The sequence below is a fragment of the Muscardinus avellanarius genome, assembly GCF_963383645.1.
Source record: "Muscardinus avellanarius genome assembly, chromosome: 9".
Taxonomy (NCBI): domain Eukaryota; kingdom Metazoa; phylum Chordata; class Mammalia; order Rodentia; family Gliridae; genus Muscardinus; species Muscardinus avellanarius.
The window spans coordinates 94,986,164-95,004,879 of record NC_137795.1 but is presented as its reverse complement, the minus strand read 5'-3'; the positions used below and the strand labels follow the sequence as shown (position 1 = coordinate 95,004,879).

Sequence of the window (18,716 nt, the reverse complement as noted above, 5' to 3'; positions counted from 1 at the left end):
CTGTCCTATGGTGTGTTATAATTAGTGCAGTACGTTAGTACTAAATGTTTCATCTAGAATAAAAGTTTTTTTATATTTCTGTTGAATCAAAAAAGTTAATTCTAGGCCTTTTGTGTCGATAAGCAAGAATTTAAAATTTTTGATAATATGACTCTTGATTGTTGAATATGCCTTTCTTTCTAATAGTAAATAATATTTTATTTATTCTCATGCAGGTCTTCAAGTTCTACCATTTAGCTCTCAGTGCTGAACTTTCTTCTTCCCTAAATTATTATAAACTTTTGCTGCTTTAATAAACGTGAAGATGTCTCGCAGTCCCGATGCAAAGGAAGACCCTGTGGAATGCCCTCTTTGCATGGAGCCCTTGGAGATAGATGACATCAACTTTTTCCCTTGCACCTGTGGCTATCAGATTTGCCGATTTTGTTGGCATCGAATTCGCACTGATGAAAACGGGCTTTGTCCTGCATGTAGAAAGGTAAATACTTCAATATAACTTTATAGTAGTTTGTTTTTAACTGTACAGGTTTCTTTTACTGTACAGTTTAACTGTATCTTTTCCCCCCATGAGTTTGAGTGATTTTCAAAGAATCTATAAACCTTACGTGAGATTATAGATAGCATTTTGTGATGTGGAAAGAACACTGCACTGGAGTCGGAGTCAAGTGTTGGCTCTGTTGTGACAGTTCTATGACCTTTGTGAAGCTGCGTGACGCCTCTGTGGAGGAGCTGGACAGTCGGTGGGACATGCTGTTCGGGATTAGGAATAGAGAAGTATGGAGTTGGATATGATGATGATGGTGATGATAAATTGGAAACACTCACCATGTATCCCGTGTGTGTGGGGTTCACTTTAATTGTCCAGTACAAAATAGAAAAGATAAGAGGTCCACATGAAGGAGAAATCCTGGCTCAGAAGATGGTTGCTGCTCATACATTGAGTCCTTGCAATAGTCTAGGCAATACTACTATCTTCATTTTACACTTGTCCAGGTTGTCAACTTTTGAGTAGTAAGTACATTTGACATTTTGACATGATTTTAAGTTTGAAGTCTTTGCTTTGAAATATGGCATTATGGAAAGCTCCTTATAACTTTAACAATAATGTAGTTTTTAACATTCTCTGGGTTTTGTTGTTACATGGTTACAGTAGTAAGTGAACTAGCAGGGTAGGTAAAGACTGAGGTATTTCTATTTAAAGGGCTTTATTTGTGACCTTGGAGATTGATTTGAGGATCTTCATGTTATTGTGGGATGTGGCTCTTACTTAATGTCTGTATAATTTAAAAGTTACTTTCTGATTATCAAAGAGTTCTTATGTTCATTACCATCACATTTTGAGAAAGCTGAAATGGGCTGTGCATATCTAAACTTCAGACAACATTCTGTGTCTGTCTCTTTACCCTATAAGAAATTTCAGAAGACAGTGTTCTGTTTTATTTATTTTTAAAAATTTAATGGGCACATAATATGTATATTACCTAAATAAAAATTTGATTTTTTTTTGGTACTGGGGATGGAACTAAAGGAATGCATTTTATTTTCAAGGTACACCCCAGCCCTTTTTATTTTTTTTACTTTGAAACAGGGTCTCACTAGTTGCTAAGGGCCTTGCTAAGTTGCTGAGCCGACTTGAGCCTGTCATCCTCTTGTCTCAGCCTCCCATGTAATACCATGGATTTCAGGCATGTGCCGCCACTTCCAGCAAGTTACATCTATTTACATGTTGATATAGTTTGTATATTTATATATAGTTAACATGTATTATGCATATATCTCTCATGGACACATATTTTATAGTTAATATACTTTAAGAAATGTGAATGGAAAGGTACATAAAAACATTTGATTTGGTCAAAATCTACATAAAATTTTATGTTTTAAGCATTTATGCCTGTTCTAAAACTTAATTCTTATTCATTCAAAGAAGATAGTCATATTGAATATTTTTGGCACTGGGGACTGAGCCCAGGGGTTCAGTCCCTCACTACCTCCAAGCCACTCCCCAGCCCTTTTTATTTGTTATTTTGAAAGGGTCTTGCTCAGGTTGGCCTCAACTCTGCAACCTGCCTGTCTCAGCCTCCCAAGAGCTGGAATTACGAGTATGTGCGCCATGCCTGCCCATATTGAATTACTTTATTGAAAGTGGTGGCTTTCAGGATCATGCAAGACTTAAGGAATATGAATTTGATTGACTTCATGAAGCGTATCTCTTAATAGAGAGGAAAGGAAAGCCTTCACTGGGCCATGGGCTGAGCGTGTCAGTCAGGAATCAGCAAGTCTTCGGTCGGGGAGGCCCCCAGTGGCAGTGTTAGCATGGAGGGAGGGAGCCACAAATGGAGAGGCCCATGAAGCTTCATTTACGTGGCTCCCAGCTTGCAGGCCGAGGGACCAAGCCGCTGTGAGCCTGGGCCCTGAGAGGACTTGAGCAAACTTGAGGCAGGGTCTGGTTAGGGCCCACAAGAGGAAGCCTGCCCTTCTGCAAAAAGGCTTAAGAGTTTTGGAAAGCAGGGTCAGGAATATTTTTAAAACCAAGAGAGTTTCATGTTTCTGTTTGATCCTAGCTTCTAAATAGGTGAGTGGCCTTCTCCCCTAGTTTCTTTTCCTTATTTCTTTTATCCCTCTCCTCCCTTTTTCCTTCTTTTCCCTCCCTCCCCTCCCTCGCTTGCTTCTTTTTTTAATGTTTCTTGTGGTCTTGGAGATCAAATCCAGGTTTGAAGCCAGCCTCAGCAATTTAATGAGATTTTCAGCAACCTATTAAGACCCTGTTTCAAAACAAAAACTAAAAAAGAAAAAAAAAAAAAAGCCGGGCGTGGTGGTGTACACTTGTAATCCCATCATTTGGAGGCTGAGACCAGAGATTGTGGTTCGCAGACAGCCTCAGCTACTTATTGAGGCCCTCTGCAACTCAGTGAGACCCGGTTTCAAAATAAAGAGTAAAAAAAAAAAAGAAAGAAAGAAAAATAGGGCAGTGAAATGCCCCTGGGTTCTATCTCCAGACCCACACACACACACACAAAAAACAAAACAAAACACCTGGGATATAGTTCAAAGACAGAATGCCCTGTACTTAAATTCCTAGTTCAAACACACACACACACACACACACACACACACACACACACACACACACACACCTGAAAATGTAGCATATTGAAAACTATTTCCCAGACCCAAAAGATAAGCTTCCTGATTCAAAGGGCCAGTTAAATACCCAGCATAAACTTTTATATTGCAATTTCAGAATGCAAAGGAGAAAGAAGTTCTCTGAATTTTCAGAATGGAAAAGTAGATCATATATAAAGGATAAAGAATCAAAATCATATTTTTTTTAGAATATGGGCTTTGTTATCCACCTGTACAGTAAAAATTATGGTTCTAAGTAACTCTTAATTTAGGGAGGAGTACTTGGGAGGCTGAGACAGGAGGATCACAGGTTCAAGACCAGCCTCAGCTATTTAGCAAAACTCAGCAACCTAGTGAGACCACAAAAACACAAAAATAGCTGGGTATGGTGGCACACATCTGTAATCCTAGTACCTGGGAAGCAAAAACAGAAGGATCACAGGTTCCAGGACAGGCTCAGCAATGCAGCAAGACTCTCCACAACCTAGAGAGACCTTCTTTCAAAACAAAAAATAAAAAAGGGCTGGAGTGTAACTTGGAGGTAGAATGTCTCTGGGTTCAATCTCCAGTATCTCCCCTGCCCCCTGCAAAAGAAAATTATAAACTATTTTGAATCAGTAATTTGAGTGTGACTTCTCAGAATATCTAGAGAACAGCCAAAGTGCTATGTAGAAGAAAAGTTAACATTTACTAGAAAACAGAACAAAAATTAATGAGTTTATTTTCAGTGTTAAGGTATGGGGGGAGAAAATCCCTGTTAACATGGAAGGTAGGGAGTGCACAAAATTTAGTGAAATAGGGGGAAAAGTTTTAATAAAAGTTGGAACTTGTTCTCTCTCAAGATCGATAAAATAGTCAAATTTTTGGCAACTCTGATACAAATAAAAGGGAAGACACAAGTAAATAGCATTTGGAATCAGAGTGAGATCAGAGCTACACATAGGGAAGAAGTTAAATGACTACAGTAGACTAGAAAACATGTTAAGTGGTAATTTGGCGATTTATCACCAAGTTAACACTCAAAAAATAGTGTTACATATACCCAATGCTTCTCCATAGAGAGCCTTTAGCATTTGTTGGATACATAATATACGATTATCTTTAAGCAAGATTTTTCTTCTTCAGATTTTTCACTTAGTGCTATATTCCTTGAATAATTTGTGTTTCAGTCAGAATTTTGGCCAGCTGTGTCTCTCTTTATGTTCATCTTTAACATTTACAGTATTGGCTCTGTGGGTTTCACTCTGCAGTTACACAAATTAAGTTTCTTTGTCTCCTGTCTTTAGAGCCGGTCTCCCTTCTTCATTTCATTGGATTTATTTATTTATTTTTTCTGACTTGGGATTATATAGCAGTTATATGGTTGTGTTTGTGTAATGGAGTAACTGTTATGGGATGCATACTTTTTCAACCTTTTAATGAAACTTTCAGATAAATTAAGGATAATAAGTTTCCAATTATGTATTTGCCATTTGTGGCCAGATTAAATCACCCTACATTTTTTATTTTCCAGAAAAATACATTTAATTCTTCCTAACAACAGTGATTCAACTTCACAGATGTGTTTAGATTAAAAAGCTAGCATTTATAACTTCCTTTGAATTGCTGTAATAAAATATATTTCGGAAGGTAAATTGTAGTAAAATAACTTGTCTTCTTGTTCTCTTGTGTTTGTATCTTTTCGTTATGTGGCACATATGTTCCAACAAAGTTGACTTAGAAGGCTGGTAAAGTATTATTTCAAAAGGGAAGAAAAATGGGAATAGCATAGAATGGATAATGGCTTAACCCAGGCTCATATGCACAACATGGTCGTGTGGCTGTAGTATGCTTGATGGGGAAGATGACAGCCTACTTTTTCATCTACTCTTTTTATGTTTTTGTAGTTTTTTTTTTTTTTTGCTTTTACATTGCTTTGTTCTTAAATCAAGATTTTGCAGTGTTATTGTTAGAATGCTAATAAAGGGGAAAACTTTAGCGTGTCACATCACACATGTTAAAGGTACATTAGTGCTTCTCACACACCAGGTGTAGTGGCAGATGCCTGTAATCCCAATCCTTAGGAGGCTGAGACAGGAAGATCGCAGGTGCAAGGCCAGCCTCAGGAATTTAACAGGACCCTTTCTCAAAATAACGAATGAAAAGGTCTGGGGTTATAACTCAGTGATAAGCACCACTTGGCACCACTTGGCTCAATTCCAAGTACCACAAAGAAAATTAAAAAATAACTAAATTTTGTTTTTTCCCCCAATCTATCGAAGACTAATAAAGTTTCTTATTATATATGCTTAGTATCCTGCTTCTGTCACATAAAGGCCTGCACTGATAAATACCTTATTCTTTAGAGTCTAACTGATGATATATTTGAATGTTGTGGCAGTAGTTACTCAGCGTTTATTCTTAATATGTTTACTTATCACGAACTGGTAAAATACAATGCATGGACCCACTTTAAAATAAAACATGAGTGATTCCTCCTTAATCAGTAAGGGAGTGGGTCGTCACCATTACAGATGCCAGCAACAGCTCTCAAGTGAGCTCAGCAGTAAGCCCTTGAAAAGGACCCATCCTGGAATTCTGTGCGTAAATGGAAACCTTACGTCAGCTGATAGAAGGATATTTTAACTAGTTTATATGTGATTCGTTTTTATATTTTTGTACTTGTTAGGCAAGTTTTATACTTGTGTCTTTATAGCTCCAAATATCTTCAAGAGATTAAAATCATCCATGTAGTTAAGATTTGAAGGAGATAATACAGGTACAGAAAATTGAGTGGAGAAGAGAAAGTTTTCAAGCACTGAGAAAAACTCAGATGACTCCAACAGAATAGTGAATTGAGGAAATGAAGATGCAAGAAATTATTTAATTTTAATGTAAAAATACAGGTTTTTAAAAAAAATTAGTGGTGCTAGATTTCCAATTTTGGATATAAGTTTGGTGTTCATCTGTCACATACCTATTTAGCTTCTAAAGGGAGCCAGGCTCACTTTATATTTGACCCTGGAAAAGACCTAAGGATCATGCAGAAACTGTGTGGCTGACTCAGGTCAGCTCTTTAGTATGCTTCCCACTCACAGTTAAGTTGGAGCACACCAAATAGTGCCAGTTAACTAAGAGGTTCAGGTTTCTTAATGGGGGATAAGATGGCGTGGTGCTTACATCCTGTGAGACCCGTAAGAGTTATGCCTGTACCTTTTTTAGGTTAATCAGATAGCTTGTTAGTTGATGTTAGGCTAAACTATAGAGTATATGAGTTTTAAAAATAAAGCAATAAGTTGAAGTTGAACGTGGGCATAAAATGGAAAGAACCAGGTTTTCAGAGACCTTGGGATAAAACTTGTAGAAGTTGAGGAACATAAAAGGAAGCCTCACTGTGATTGCCGTCCTCATTGGTCTGGGCATGTTCTCCAGCGTGAGGGGCGAAAGGGACGTTAAAGCCATCCTAAGGTTCAGGTTTTAGATATTCCCTTCACTCTTCCTTGTGTCCACTTGTTTGCTTATTTGTATTGTTTCTGGTGTTCCTCATTCCTGTATTCTTTTTTTTTTTTTTTTTTTTGGATGGAACCCAGGGGCATTCTACTTCTGAGCTACACCCCAGCCCTATTTTACTTTTTATTTTGACATAAGATGTCACTGTGTTGCTGAGCGCTTCACTAAGTTGCTGAGGCCGGAGAATGTGAGGTCCTTCTGTCTCAGTCTCCTAAGTACTGGGGTTAGGGGAGTGTGCCAACACACGCTGTAGTTCCCATTGTTTGTTTTGGTGGTACTGGGGATGGAACCCTTCTACCTCCAGGCTACACTCCCAGACCTATTTTATATTTTTATTTGGAAACAGGGTCTCTTAAGCCAGCACGGCTGGCTTTGAACCTGCATGATCCTCCTGTCTCTGCCTCCCAAGTGCGGGGATTACAAGCGTGCGCCACCACACCCAGCTGTAGTTCCTATTTTATTATATCTTCATATCTAGCTTAAAATATTATTGCACTTAATGTGCCCCATTTATCATTAACAATATTTATTATTAATAATAATAAGTGAATATTTGAATGCTTACTTGTAGGGCACAATTTTAATCATTTCATAAGTATACTGTCTCTTTTAACTCTTATAGAACACTCTTAATAAAGTATTGTGATTCTCATTTTACAGATGAGAAGACCACAGCAGAAAGATCACAGATCTCAGATAGGATGAGTTAGGATTCGAAACCAGGCACTCTTATTCCATAGCTCTAATTTTTTTTTTTTTTTTTTTTTACGGTACTGGGGATGGAATCCAGGGGCATTGTCCCTCTGAGCTACACCCATATCACTACTTTTTAGTCTTTTTGTTTTTTAAACTGTTCAACTGAGTTGCGAAGGGCCTAAGTAGCTGAGGCTCTCAGCGAACCGCAGTCCTTTAGTCTCAGCCTAACAAATGCTGGGTTTACAAGCGTGCGCTCCCACGCCTGGCTCCATAGCTCTGATTTGAGTCTCTGACATTAGCAGTATGAATGGAAATAATACCATAGTTCTGAGAAAGAAAAAATAAAGACACACAACAGTGAAATTGCTAGTGTGTATTGAGGCATTATTATGTGCCAAGCACAATAATAGTTGCTTTTACGAGTGTTATCTTTACAACAATAATTAAGATTATTTTCATTTTACATATGAGGATACTGAGGCAAACAATCTAATTAACCTGCCCACTGCTACGTGATTAGTTAAGTGTTGGACTAAATTCAAACTTCTAAACCAGAGTATCTAGACATTTGCCAATCTTCTCTCTCAGGACAGGGACTTATTAAAGAATAAGTATGTGACTTTATTAATAATTTTAAAACACATAGTAAATTTTCATTATTTATTGATTCTAATATGTAACACTTATATATAGACGGGAAAAATTATATTCTTTGCCTCTTACAAAGCACCTTGGAGGCTTAATCTTCCAGTGGACTGTATCCTACATACTGTGAGGAAAACCAAGATTGAATGATGGTATTTAGTGATGATATTTTAGTGCTACAAGTGGTCTGTGCTAAGTTTGAAAAATAGGTATTATGGGAGCTATTTTAACATTTAATTTTTATTAAATACAAAAGTATTTTAAGCTGGGTGTGGTGGTTCTTGTAATCCTGGTACTTGGGAAACTGAGACAGAAGAATAGCAGGTTTGTGTCCAAACTCAGCAAGACTTACTGAGGCTCTCAGCAACTTGGTGAGACCTTGTTTCAATATAAAAAATAGGGCTCGGGGTAGATGACCAGAAGAATGCCCCTGGGTTCAATCCCTAGCACCCCCTTATACCCACAAAATATTTTAAGCAATTTATTCAGAAAAAGGGAGAATATAACAACCATACATCCATCATCCAGAATTAGACTATTATTCATGCAGTTTTCCAGTTATTTAATACTAACTTGTATGTTTGTTTTATGCTTAAAGCCATATCCAGAAGACCCAGCAGTTTACAAACCACTCTCCCAGGAAGAACTGCAAAGGATAAAGAATGAGAAAAAACAGAAACAGAATGAAAGAAAACAGAAAATATCAGAAAACCGCAAACATTTGGCTAGTGTACGTGTTGTACAAAAAAACCTGGTCTTTGTTGTAGGTCTTTCTCAGCGCCTAGCTGACCCAGAGGTAAGTCGTCGTGTGTGTGTGTGTGTGTGTGTGTGTGTGTGTGTGTGTGTGTGTGTGTGTGTGATTTTTTTGGTCAACTTGACATTTTTTCTCTTTGCTTATTTGAAAATAATACTTGATTGTGTTCAACTGTAGGATTACTTTGAAAATAGGAAATTAAGGGAGAAAATACAAATTTTTTTTTTTTTTGGGGGTGATGGTGGTGGTGCCGAGGATTGAACCTTGAGGATATTCTACCTCCCAGCTACATCCCCAGCTTATTTTTTAATTTTATTTTGAAACAAGGTCTCCTTAGGTTAAGTGAGTCTCACTACTTGCTAAGGCTGTTCTGGAACCTGTGATCTTTCTCTCAGCCTCTCATGTACTGGGATTACAAGCATGTGCCACCAACCAGACTTGGCAGGAAATGATTTTTCAATAATTGCAAAGAAATCAATTACCAGTTATGATCTTAGGCAAATATCTTACATCTTTTTTGGCTTCAGTTTCTTCCATTGTAAAATTAAAGAGTTAAACCAGAGTTCTCGAGTTCTCTGTAGTGCTATTAGTCTGAAAATGGATGATGATTCTCTTTTGTCCTTAACGCTAAAATGTGATGTGAATACTCTTTTCTGTGTCTGTGTAAAGACCAGCAATGGAAATGTAATTACTTGAACTCACCAAAGGTCTAAATGACCTGTTTTTTAAATCCAGCCCAAGTAGTAATTTTAATATGTGTGTGTGTGTGTGTGTGTGTGTGTGTGTGTGTGTGTGTGTGTGTGTTAGTTACTTGGAATGGAATGCTACCTCTGAGCTCTACCCTAGCCTTATTTTATTTTATTTTATTATTATTTTTTGTGTGTGTGGTACTAAATATTGAACCCAGGGGCATTCTATCTGTGAGCTATACCACCATTTCTATTTTTTAATTCTTCATTTTGAAACAGGGTCTCATTAAGTTTAGAGGGCCTCACTAAGTAGCTGAGACTGGCCACAAACCTGTGATCCTCCTGTCTCAGCCTCCCCAGTATTGCTCCCCACAAAAATATTAGTTTAGAAAGAATAATAGCCGGGCGTGGTGGCACATGCTTGTTATCCCCGCACTTGGGAGGCGGAGACAGGAGGATCGTGCTGTTTCGGAGCCAGCCTTGCTGGCTTAAGAGACCCTGTTTCCACATAAAAAGGTAAAAAAAATAGGTCTGGGAGTGTAGCCCGTGGGAGTGTATCCCGGAGGTAGAAGGGCTTCCAGGAACCCCAGTACCACCAAAATAAATAAATAAATAAGTAAATAGAATAATAAATATTTATTGATAAGTTTAAGATCAGTTTTGTATACCAGAAAGCTTCATACTAATATTGTCAAGTATATTCATTTATTTATTCCTGTGGTCAACAAAAAGCAAATTTAGAGGCTTTGGTAATTAGAGCCAATGAGGAAGTTTTAGAAGTCCTAAATATTTAGATTTGTAGAGACCTACTTCATTCATTCTACAGATAACTTTCTTGAGTATGCACCTCATGTGCTAAGTACTCAGATATTGGAGATAAATTAGTTATCAAACCAGACACAAACTTTACCCATAACCAGCTTACGGACTAGAGGGAAGAAAGAATTTGTTTACCCATGTGTTGGACATTTATAAAAAGGGAAATAAGTCCGGGAGTGGTGGCGCACGCTTGTGATCCCCGCGCTTGGGAGGTGGAGACAGGAGGATTGCGCTGTTTTGGAGCTTGCCTCACTGGCTTAAGAGACCCTGTTTCCAAATTTTAAAAAAGGTATAAAATAAGTCTGGGAGTGTAGCCTGGAGGTAGAAGGGCTTCCAGGAACCCCAGTACCACCAAAAAAAAAAAAAAAAAAAAAAGGAAAGGAAAGGAAAGGAAATAAGTACACAGCTCCTTGGAAACATGTAATAGTAGGATCCATAACTAGAGAGCCGCAGCCCAGCAGTTTGTCTGTGAGGACGCACCCATTTCATTTTACAAAGGAGAAACTGAGACAAAGGACTCTTGAGTACTTGCCTAAGTAGGATAGGAACAGAGATCCTATTCTAGTGTACTCAGTACTCACGGTTGGTTTGTTCTTTACTTGACCATCCGTCTTATTACCAGTTTTTTTGTTTTTCTGTGTAGTATCAGTAAATACTTGCCTGCATTCCCCAGAAATATCTAGCAGGACATTTTCATCAAGTTTGTCAAATGGCCTTCTGTATTCTGTTAGTACTAAACTGGCCCACTGTGTAGTAAAATAAGAAATCGAGTGTACTGATGATGTGCTATGTCAGAGCACTGTCTACTCCCCGTATTCATTACTCACTCGAATACGTGTGTGTGTGTGCGCGTGTGGCACTGGGGATTGAACCTGGGGAAATTTACCTCCGAGCTACAGCTTCAGGTCTATTTTACTTTTTTTATTTGGAAACAGGGTCTCACTAGGTTGGTGAAAGTCTCACTACTTGCTGCGGCTGTGCTTGAACCTGTGACCTTCCTGCATCAGCCTCCCAGGCACTGTGATTACAAGAGTGTGCCACCACACCTGGCTTAGGATACTATTTTATTCGATGCTTAAGTGAAATCTAGAGGGTTCAAGTTAAATGGTATATTGTTATACCATTTGCCTATTCCATATCATCCACTAACTGTTTCTGAATACTTGGAGAATAATTCTTTTTGCTCAGTGCTAACCCAGCTCAATTTTTGAATGGTTATTTAGCAGACATTTCAGTGGACAGTGTGCTAGGCACTATGGATGGCACTGATAGACAAGACAGTACCTGCCTTTTACAAGAGTGCGAGCGCAGCCTGAGGAGCGCTGTGCAGTGCAGAGGCACAGGGGTAGCTCCAGATCGCAGGGAGGGGAGGCACAGCCTCCCTGCCTCCGGGGAAGGTGCTTCTGGATGCGAAAGACTTCCTCTGCAGTCGGATTTGTATGACTGGAGGGTAGAATGCAGTGGTGAGAGAGGAGGTTGGTGAGGTGATGATCAGACAGGGTTTTCTGACCGTGCTAAGGAGCTTGCACTTTACCCAAAGGCAGTGGGAAGAAATGCCATTCTGGCTTCAGTGTGGACATGTCAGTGTTACAATATACCAGCCTCATGTTGTTCTGAAGATGTTATACTACAGTGGTTCTCAGAAACTATTTCTGTAAATGCATGATTTTCAATTTTATCACATTTATTTCATCCTTTTTTAAAACCCCGTTTTGTATATTACCCCTTTACTTTCATAAAATGACATTGATAATGTCTCCACATATTTTGTTTATAGCCACATAAAATATGCAAATAATGGTATGCAAAAATATGCAAATAAAGGAGAATAACTATAAAAAGAGGTATCTACACATGAATGCCAAGAACCTTTTTTCAGGATTTGGTCTCTGGGCCAAAGGCTTGACTTACTAGGCATATTCTCAGGCCCTGCTGCAGACCTACTGGATCTGAGTGTGCATTTTAATTCTTTCTCTGAATGGCTTGTGTTTGTATCCAAGTTATTTTTATTTATTTATTCATTTATTTTGTGGTACTGGGGGTGGAAGCCAGTTGGGTTCTACCTGCAAGTGACACCCACAGCCTTATTTTTTATTCTTTATTTTGAAACAGGGTCTCACTGAGTTGTAAGGGGCCTAAGTAGCTGAGGTTGTCTGCGAACCGCAGTCCTCCTGTCTCAGCCTCCCAGGTTTATAAGCATGTGCCACCATGCCTAGCCTGTATCCAAGTTTTTGAAGTAATGTTTTTACACTGCAGAATAAAGTAATAACATTTTTACACCTATTTGTAGACTCACTGAATGTGACAGCTACAAATGCAGGTTGTTGCAGGTGTATGTATATATTGGCGATTTGGGTACCATTTTTTGTTGTTGAAAATTTAGTAAAATTTTATGTACAGTACACGTTTCCCTTAATTTCATATAATCCTACAAATTTACTGCATATGAAAATGGGGGAAATGCTTTGCATTATTTATAATGTGGAGTGTTTCTGAGTTGACTTGATTTTGAGCAGTTTTCTCTCCTGTCTAAATGTTGGAGAGGACATTCCAGGTTGCATGGGAGGACCCTGTTGTGCAGGGCCAGCTTGAGACTTATAGATCACTGAATCTGACTCCATCCCCCGAATGCCGTTAATGTCTCCAGTCACTTCCTTTAACAGTGTTTCCCAGAGTGCCTCTTTCATTGAGAATGACTACCATAAACTCACTCACACGTTTGAGATGCTGAGGCAGTACCGCCCCTGGCCAGCCTTTGGGGCAGGCGTATTAGCTCTGAGGCCCTTTGCTGGGTTAGTATGCACCGGGCTGGCACGGTGAATGCAGTTTCAAACTCCTCTGGCCAGAAAATCTTTTTCAAACTATACCTGCCCTTATTTATCTCTCATCCCTTGAGACTTGGCTATAAACAATCTGAGCATTGTTGCTTTAGTTACCATTATTATCCTGTCCAGTAAGGGATTCTTAGGAAAAATTATTGAAAACCAGTATAATCACTTTACTGGGTTTTGGGGGGGGGGCTTTTTGTTTGCTTTGGGGGGGGTACTGGGGATTAAACCCAGGAACATTCTACTTTCAAGCTACACCCTCAACCCTTTTTATTTTGAAATAGGGTTTTGCTAAGTTGCTAAGGCCAGCCTCAAACATGCAGCCCTCTGGGCTTAGATTTTCAAGTCCTGGGATTACAGGCATGCTCCACCTGCTCTGCTCCTGTTAGTTTTTAATCCATTAGATTTGGCTGTAGCAAGCATAACAACCTTGTGATTGCTAAAATAAAAGATGATGATGATTGATTAGTATATATTAAGTGAAGACTTAAGAGTTAATGACACCAGCCATAGATTTTTTAACTAAGCTTTGATTCTATCAGATACAGAACATATAGCTAAATTATAAATATGTGGGATATTAAATATAAGTGAAGGGTAGTGTAGCTCAGTGGTAGAATACTTGCCTAGCATGTGTGGAATCCTCAATTCAATTCCCATTACCGAGAGGAAGGGGTAGAATCCAGCTTAAATGTGAATAGAAAGAAATATTTTACATATACTTGACAGGCAGGAAGCATACATTTGGAGAGAGCTTTATGTCTGGAGAGAACGGTAAGGTTGTATTCTAGGAAAACAGCAAATTTTAATAAACACTTATCCCAGTAACAAGTGTGAGAAGCTGAGCTAGGAGGATTTCAAGTTCAAGGCCAGCTTCAGCAATTTAGCAAGACCCTGTTTCAAAACACAACATAAAAGATCTGGGGGTATAACTCAGAGGTAGAATATCCCTGGGTTCAATCTCCAGTATAAAAGAAAAAAGTTAGTGTTGAGAAGTTGCAAGACATAGGAGAGGTTTTTGTATGAAATTATATCCTGATCAAATTAGCCAAGGTTAAGAAGTAAATTTGTGGGGTAAGGTAAAGTAATGGAGATGTAAGTCTGAGGGGAAGTAACCCCCAAGAAGTAACCAGATATAGAGAAAAAAATGAATACCCCTCCCCAAATGTACCTTACCAGAAAGAGAGTCTTAGGAGACAGTTGAGAAATGGTAAAATTGGTTGACATTGGAAACTGTATACACAATGATGAAACCCTGAGTATGGAATCTTGAGGGGATACTCTGTTATTATATTTGAAATTTATGAACAGTGTCTTAATATACATTGAATTTATGAAGAAAGAGTATCTTTACCTCTCTCCTTTGTTTTTGTTTTTGCGCTTAATATATAGGTTTGGCTATTGTTTTGAAAATTACTTTCTCATAAGGATCATCAACGAATGAGAATACAATTAAAATCTTTTATCTGTTTTGTGTTTTAGAATACTGTGAAGGTAGCTGGGCTTGGTGGCGCCACTTGTAATCCTAGTACTTGGGAGTCTGAGCCAGGAGGACCACAGGTTTGAGGCTAGCCCTCAACAACTTAGCGAGACCCTATTTCAAAATAAAAAATAAAAATTGGGCTGTGGTTATAGCTGGGAGGTAGAATGTCCCTGAGTTCAATCCTCAATACCATCCCTTCCCCCAAAAAAGGAATACTGTAAAGATAAGATCCATAGATTATTGGTATTGATACTAGAACATAATAGATGATCCCAATATTTTTGAGTCTCAATTTCTATTCAGTAGGTTACACAGGAATGGCTTTTGTAGAATTCTACCTAAATTGCAATTAGGAAGTATCACATTTATTTGACAGTATCATATTTATTTGAAAGCTTTAGACCAGGCATGGTGGCTCATACTTAAAATCCTAGTACCTGGGATGCTGAGACAGGAAGATGCCGAAACTTGAAGCCAGCCTCAGCAACTTAGCGAGACTCTAACCTAGCTGAGAAAACATGTTTCCAAATAAAAAATAAAATAGGGCTGGGGTGTGCTTGGAGGTAGAGTGCCCCTGGGTTCAATACCCAGCAACACACACACACACACACACACACACACACACACACACACACACACACCACCAAATTTTATAAATTACTATTTTCCTTTTAATGACAAGGTGAGTTGGTGAATGTCTTCATTGTAAGGATAGTTTATGAAAATGGGGACACTTTATACCTTATTTCTTCTTCTTTTATAGGTTTTAAAACGACCAGAATATTTTGGGAAGTTTGGTAAAATACATAAAGTTGTCATCAATAATAGTACATCATATGCAGGCTCACAGGTAACTAATTACAGAGATTTTTGCCTTTCCTCCCTATGGGTCGGGCTTGACCTGGGTTGCTTAAAAGAAAAGTTTACTTTCTGTGCTTAGGAAGCCTGAAGGACAAGAACTTACTTCAGCAGTGTAGTGACCTCTGTTGGTGGGGTGGGGGGATTGAAGGTACTCATTTTACCTTCCCAAGACTTAAAGAGGGAAATAATGAAACAAAAATAATTAAGACATGGCGTAAAGGGGCTAGGTTAGTTGACTCTGTTATTGGGCTATCTGTGAATTAGATAATGACTTATAATCAGTAGTATTTTTAAATACGGAAAGCTTAATAGCACATCTTTGTTATACTAATATTAGCAGGTAGAATACGCATAGATTGCATTTATTTTTGAGGGAACATAATTTAACACAGTGTCTTTAAGCCTTATTTTTTAATTCCAAATTTTAAACTTTTTTTTATAACCTTCCTGAATCTGTCAGATGACTTTTTAAGAAAAATAAATGCCAAGCCAAAGATGATATTTTATTCATGTTATAGTCCATTTATAACCAAATAAAGTTCAAGTACAGTTGCTTTTAAATGAACTAGTATAGTGTTTAATCAAAACTACTACTACTACTAATAACAATACTACTAATAATAATAATTGCCATTATTATTAACAACAGTAGTAGTAAAGACCTTTAGAATTCCCTAAGAAGGTTGCAAGAGAATTTCTTTAAAAATTTTTTTAGTATTGTTTAATTTGAAACTAATAACAGTGGGATGGGGTGTTTCTTACTTTAGGGTCCTAGTGCCAGCGCTTATGTAACCTATATCCGGTCAGAAGATGCTCTCAGAGCTATACAGTGTGTCAACAATGTGGTAGTAGATGGCAGAACACTTAAGGTAATATGGTCCTCTTGATTTTTTTCTTTTAATGGGTAAGGGACAAGATAAAGTGAGGGAAGCCCAGCATTTACATATTAAACTTGAAGAAAATTAATTTGAAGATTGCTCCTTAGGTACCCATACCAACCTATGGGAGCAGATTTTGTTTCCAACTTTACCTATGGTCCTATTTTTTCAGATGGGAAGACAGTCATTGTTAGGGGATAATATTTAAAACCCACTTTTTTTTTTTTTTTTTTTTTTTGCAGTACTAGGGGTGGAACCCAGGGGCTTTTCTACCTCCGGGCTATACTCCCAGACCTATTTATACTTTACTTGGAAACAGGGTCTCACGAAGTTGCTGAGAGCCTCACTCGGTAGCTGAGGCTGGCTTCGCACCTGCGCGACCCTCCCAAGCCTGGGATTATAAGTGTCGCCACCACGCCCGGCAAAACTCAGTATTTGTATAGTGTCTTAGTGGTTGATGTGTTGTCATTAAATGCCTGAACTTTGATTTAGGTTTGAATAAAGGGTTCTGACAAGCAATGCTTTATGTAAATGGAAGAAGGATGGCATAATTAGACAAAGAAATTTATCTTCTCTTTTTACTCATAGCATGGGACAGATTTTTGTCTTCTCTCCTGATGTTTTGGGAAGAAAATTTGAGCATTCATGTTCTGGAAACCATAGACTGAGGTGTTTTCTTTAGTTCTTCCAAATAACTAGTATTTAGTTATTCATTTATTTACTTACTGACTGACACTGGAGATTGAACCCAGGGGCATTCTACCTGTAAGTGACATCCCTAGTCTTTTCTATTATTTTTTTAAATTTTTTTATTTTTTGATGGTACTGGGGGTGGAACCCAGGGGCTTTTCTACCTCCGGGCTATACTCCCAGACCTGTTTTATATTTTATTTGGAAACAGGGTCTCACTAAGTTACTGAGAGCCTCACTAAGTAGCTGTGGCTGGCTTCGAACCTGTGCGATCCTCCTGTCTCAGCCTCCCAAGCGCGGGGATTACAAGCGTGCGCCACCACGCCCTGCTCCTAGCCTTTTCTATTACTATTTTTTATTCTGAAACAGGCTCTCAATAAGTTGCTGAGGCTATGAGCCTCAAATCTATGATTTGCTGAGCCTCAAACTTATGATTTTTCTATCTCAGTCTCCCATGTACTGGGATTACAGATGTGGGCCACCAGACCTGGCTATGAGCATCATTTATAATAAATTCTACTAGTGATAGTTCAGTTCTCTTTGAATTCTTGGTAATACTTTTAGTTTTGTCATATCTGTGTTTCATTTTAGGTTAAGTGAAAAAACACTGAACATAGAAATTCTCATTATGATGTCTGTTCACATTTTGAGTCCTCTTAACCCTCTTCCCTCTTCTTCCTTGCAGGCATCTCTAGGTACAACAAAATACTGCAGTTACTTCTTAAAGAACATGCAGTGTCCCAAACCTGACTGCATGTATCTACATGAACTAGGGGATGAGGCAGCCAGCTTCACAAAAGAGGAAATGCAGGTAGTAAAGTCATGTGAATTATCAACTTTGCTCAGAAGGAAGTACGTTTTCTTTATAAGTTGAAAGGGCACAGCAAAAACTAAGGATTTGACTTTTTAAAAGCGGATATTTATGAGCTGGGCATGTTGGCGCGCACCTGTAATCCCAGCCTTCAGGAAGCCGAGACCGGAGGATCACAATTTGCGGACAGCCTCGGCTACTTAGTGAAGCCCTTTGCAACTAAGTGAGACCCTGTTTCAAAATAAAGAATAAAAAATAGGGCTGGGGGTGTAGCTTGGAGGTCGAATGCCCCCTGGGTTCCATCCCCAGTACTGCAATAACAAAAAACCAAAACCAGGTATTTATTAAAGTAGGGTTTTCCAAACAGTATTCCCTTAAATGTCCCACCTGCAGGGCAATGTCCCACCTGCAGGGTAATGTCCCACCTGCAGGGTAGTGTTACAGTTAAAGGGTCTGCCATCAGCTGAGTTTGAAAATGCTAGATTACTGTATACACGTTTTGTTGTTGTTTTTGTTCCAGAACTTTCAGACTCTTTAATGTGCTCATATAGATGCAAAGGGGCGGGGGCTGTACAGCCAGTACATCCAGAACTCTGTTGACCAGAGAAGACACTTAGGGAAGTGCTGCTGAAGGGCTGTCAGCAAAATGAAGGTCAAGTGAGATACTGTAATTATGGGTGTTTTTTTTTTTTTTTTAGCCCAATTTCTACTCTTCACAGAGTAAGCTAGAAAATAATACTGTGTCTAATGATCTGATAAAGTAACATTTTTACAAAATGATTCTCCCTTGAAAGTGTCCATTGAGTCAGTGTCCTGTAAAGGGTAAATTGAAGGCTGAATATCCTATGTTCTTTTTTACATTTCCTCTTCTCCTGTTTCCTTTCAATTTGTAGTATAAACATGCTTTTACAAGTAAAAATGTTGACCATACGGCATATTAAATGCGG

The 18,716-nt window shown here is 38.5% G+C and overlaps 1 protein-coding gene across 10 annotated transcripts in view; it reads left to right on the top strand.

Annotated features, from left to right (window-relative positions):
* Positions 1-304: 304 nt before the first annotated feature.
* CNOT4 (CCR4-NOT transcription complex subunit 4) overlaps positions 305-18,716 on the top strand; it is a gene marked incomplete at both ends in the record, with an annotated part of 69,127 nt that continues 50,715 nt past the window's right edge. For 6 of the 10 annotated variants that reach the window (XM_080701915.1, XM_080701910.1, XM_080701914.1 and 3 more), the window contains 5 exons: positions 305-478; positions 8,555-8,752; positions 15,293-15,379; positions 16,158-16,259; positions 17,644-17,769. In XM_080701915.1, coding sequence (XP_080558041.1) covers positions 305-478; positions 8,555-8,752; positions 15,293-15,379; positions 16,158-16,259; positions 17,644-17,769 — 687 coding nt within the window. The remainder of the gene's footprint in view (positions 479-8,554; positions 8,753-15,292; positions 15,380-16,157; positions 16,260-17,643; positions 17,770-18,716) is intronic. The other 4 variants (XM_080701916.1, XM_080701912.1, XM_080701911.1 and 1 more) reach the window with 3 other exon arrangements.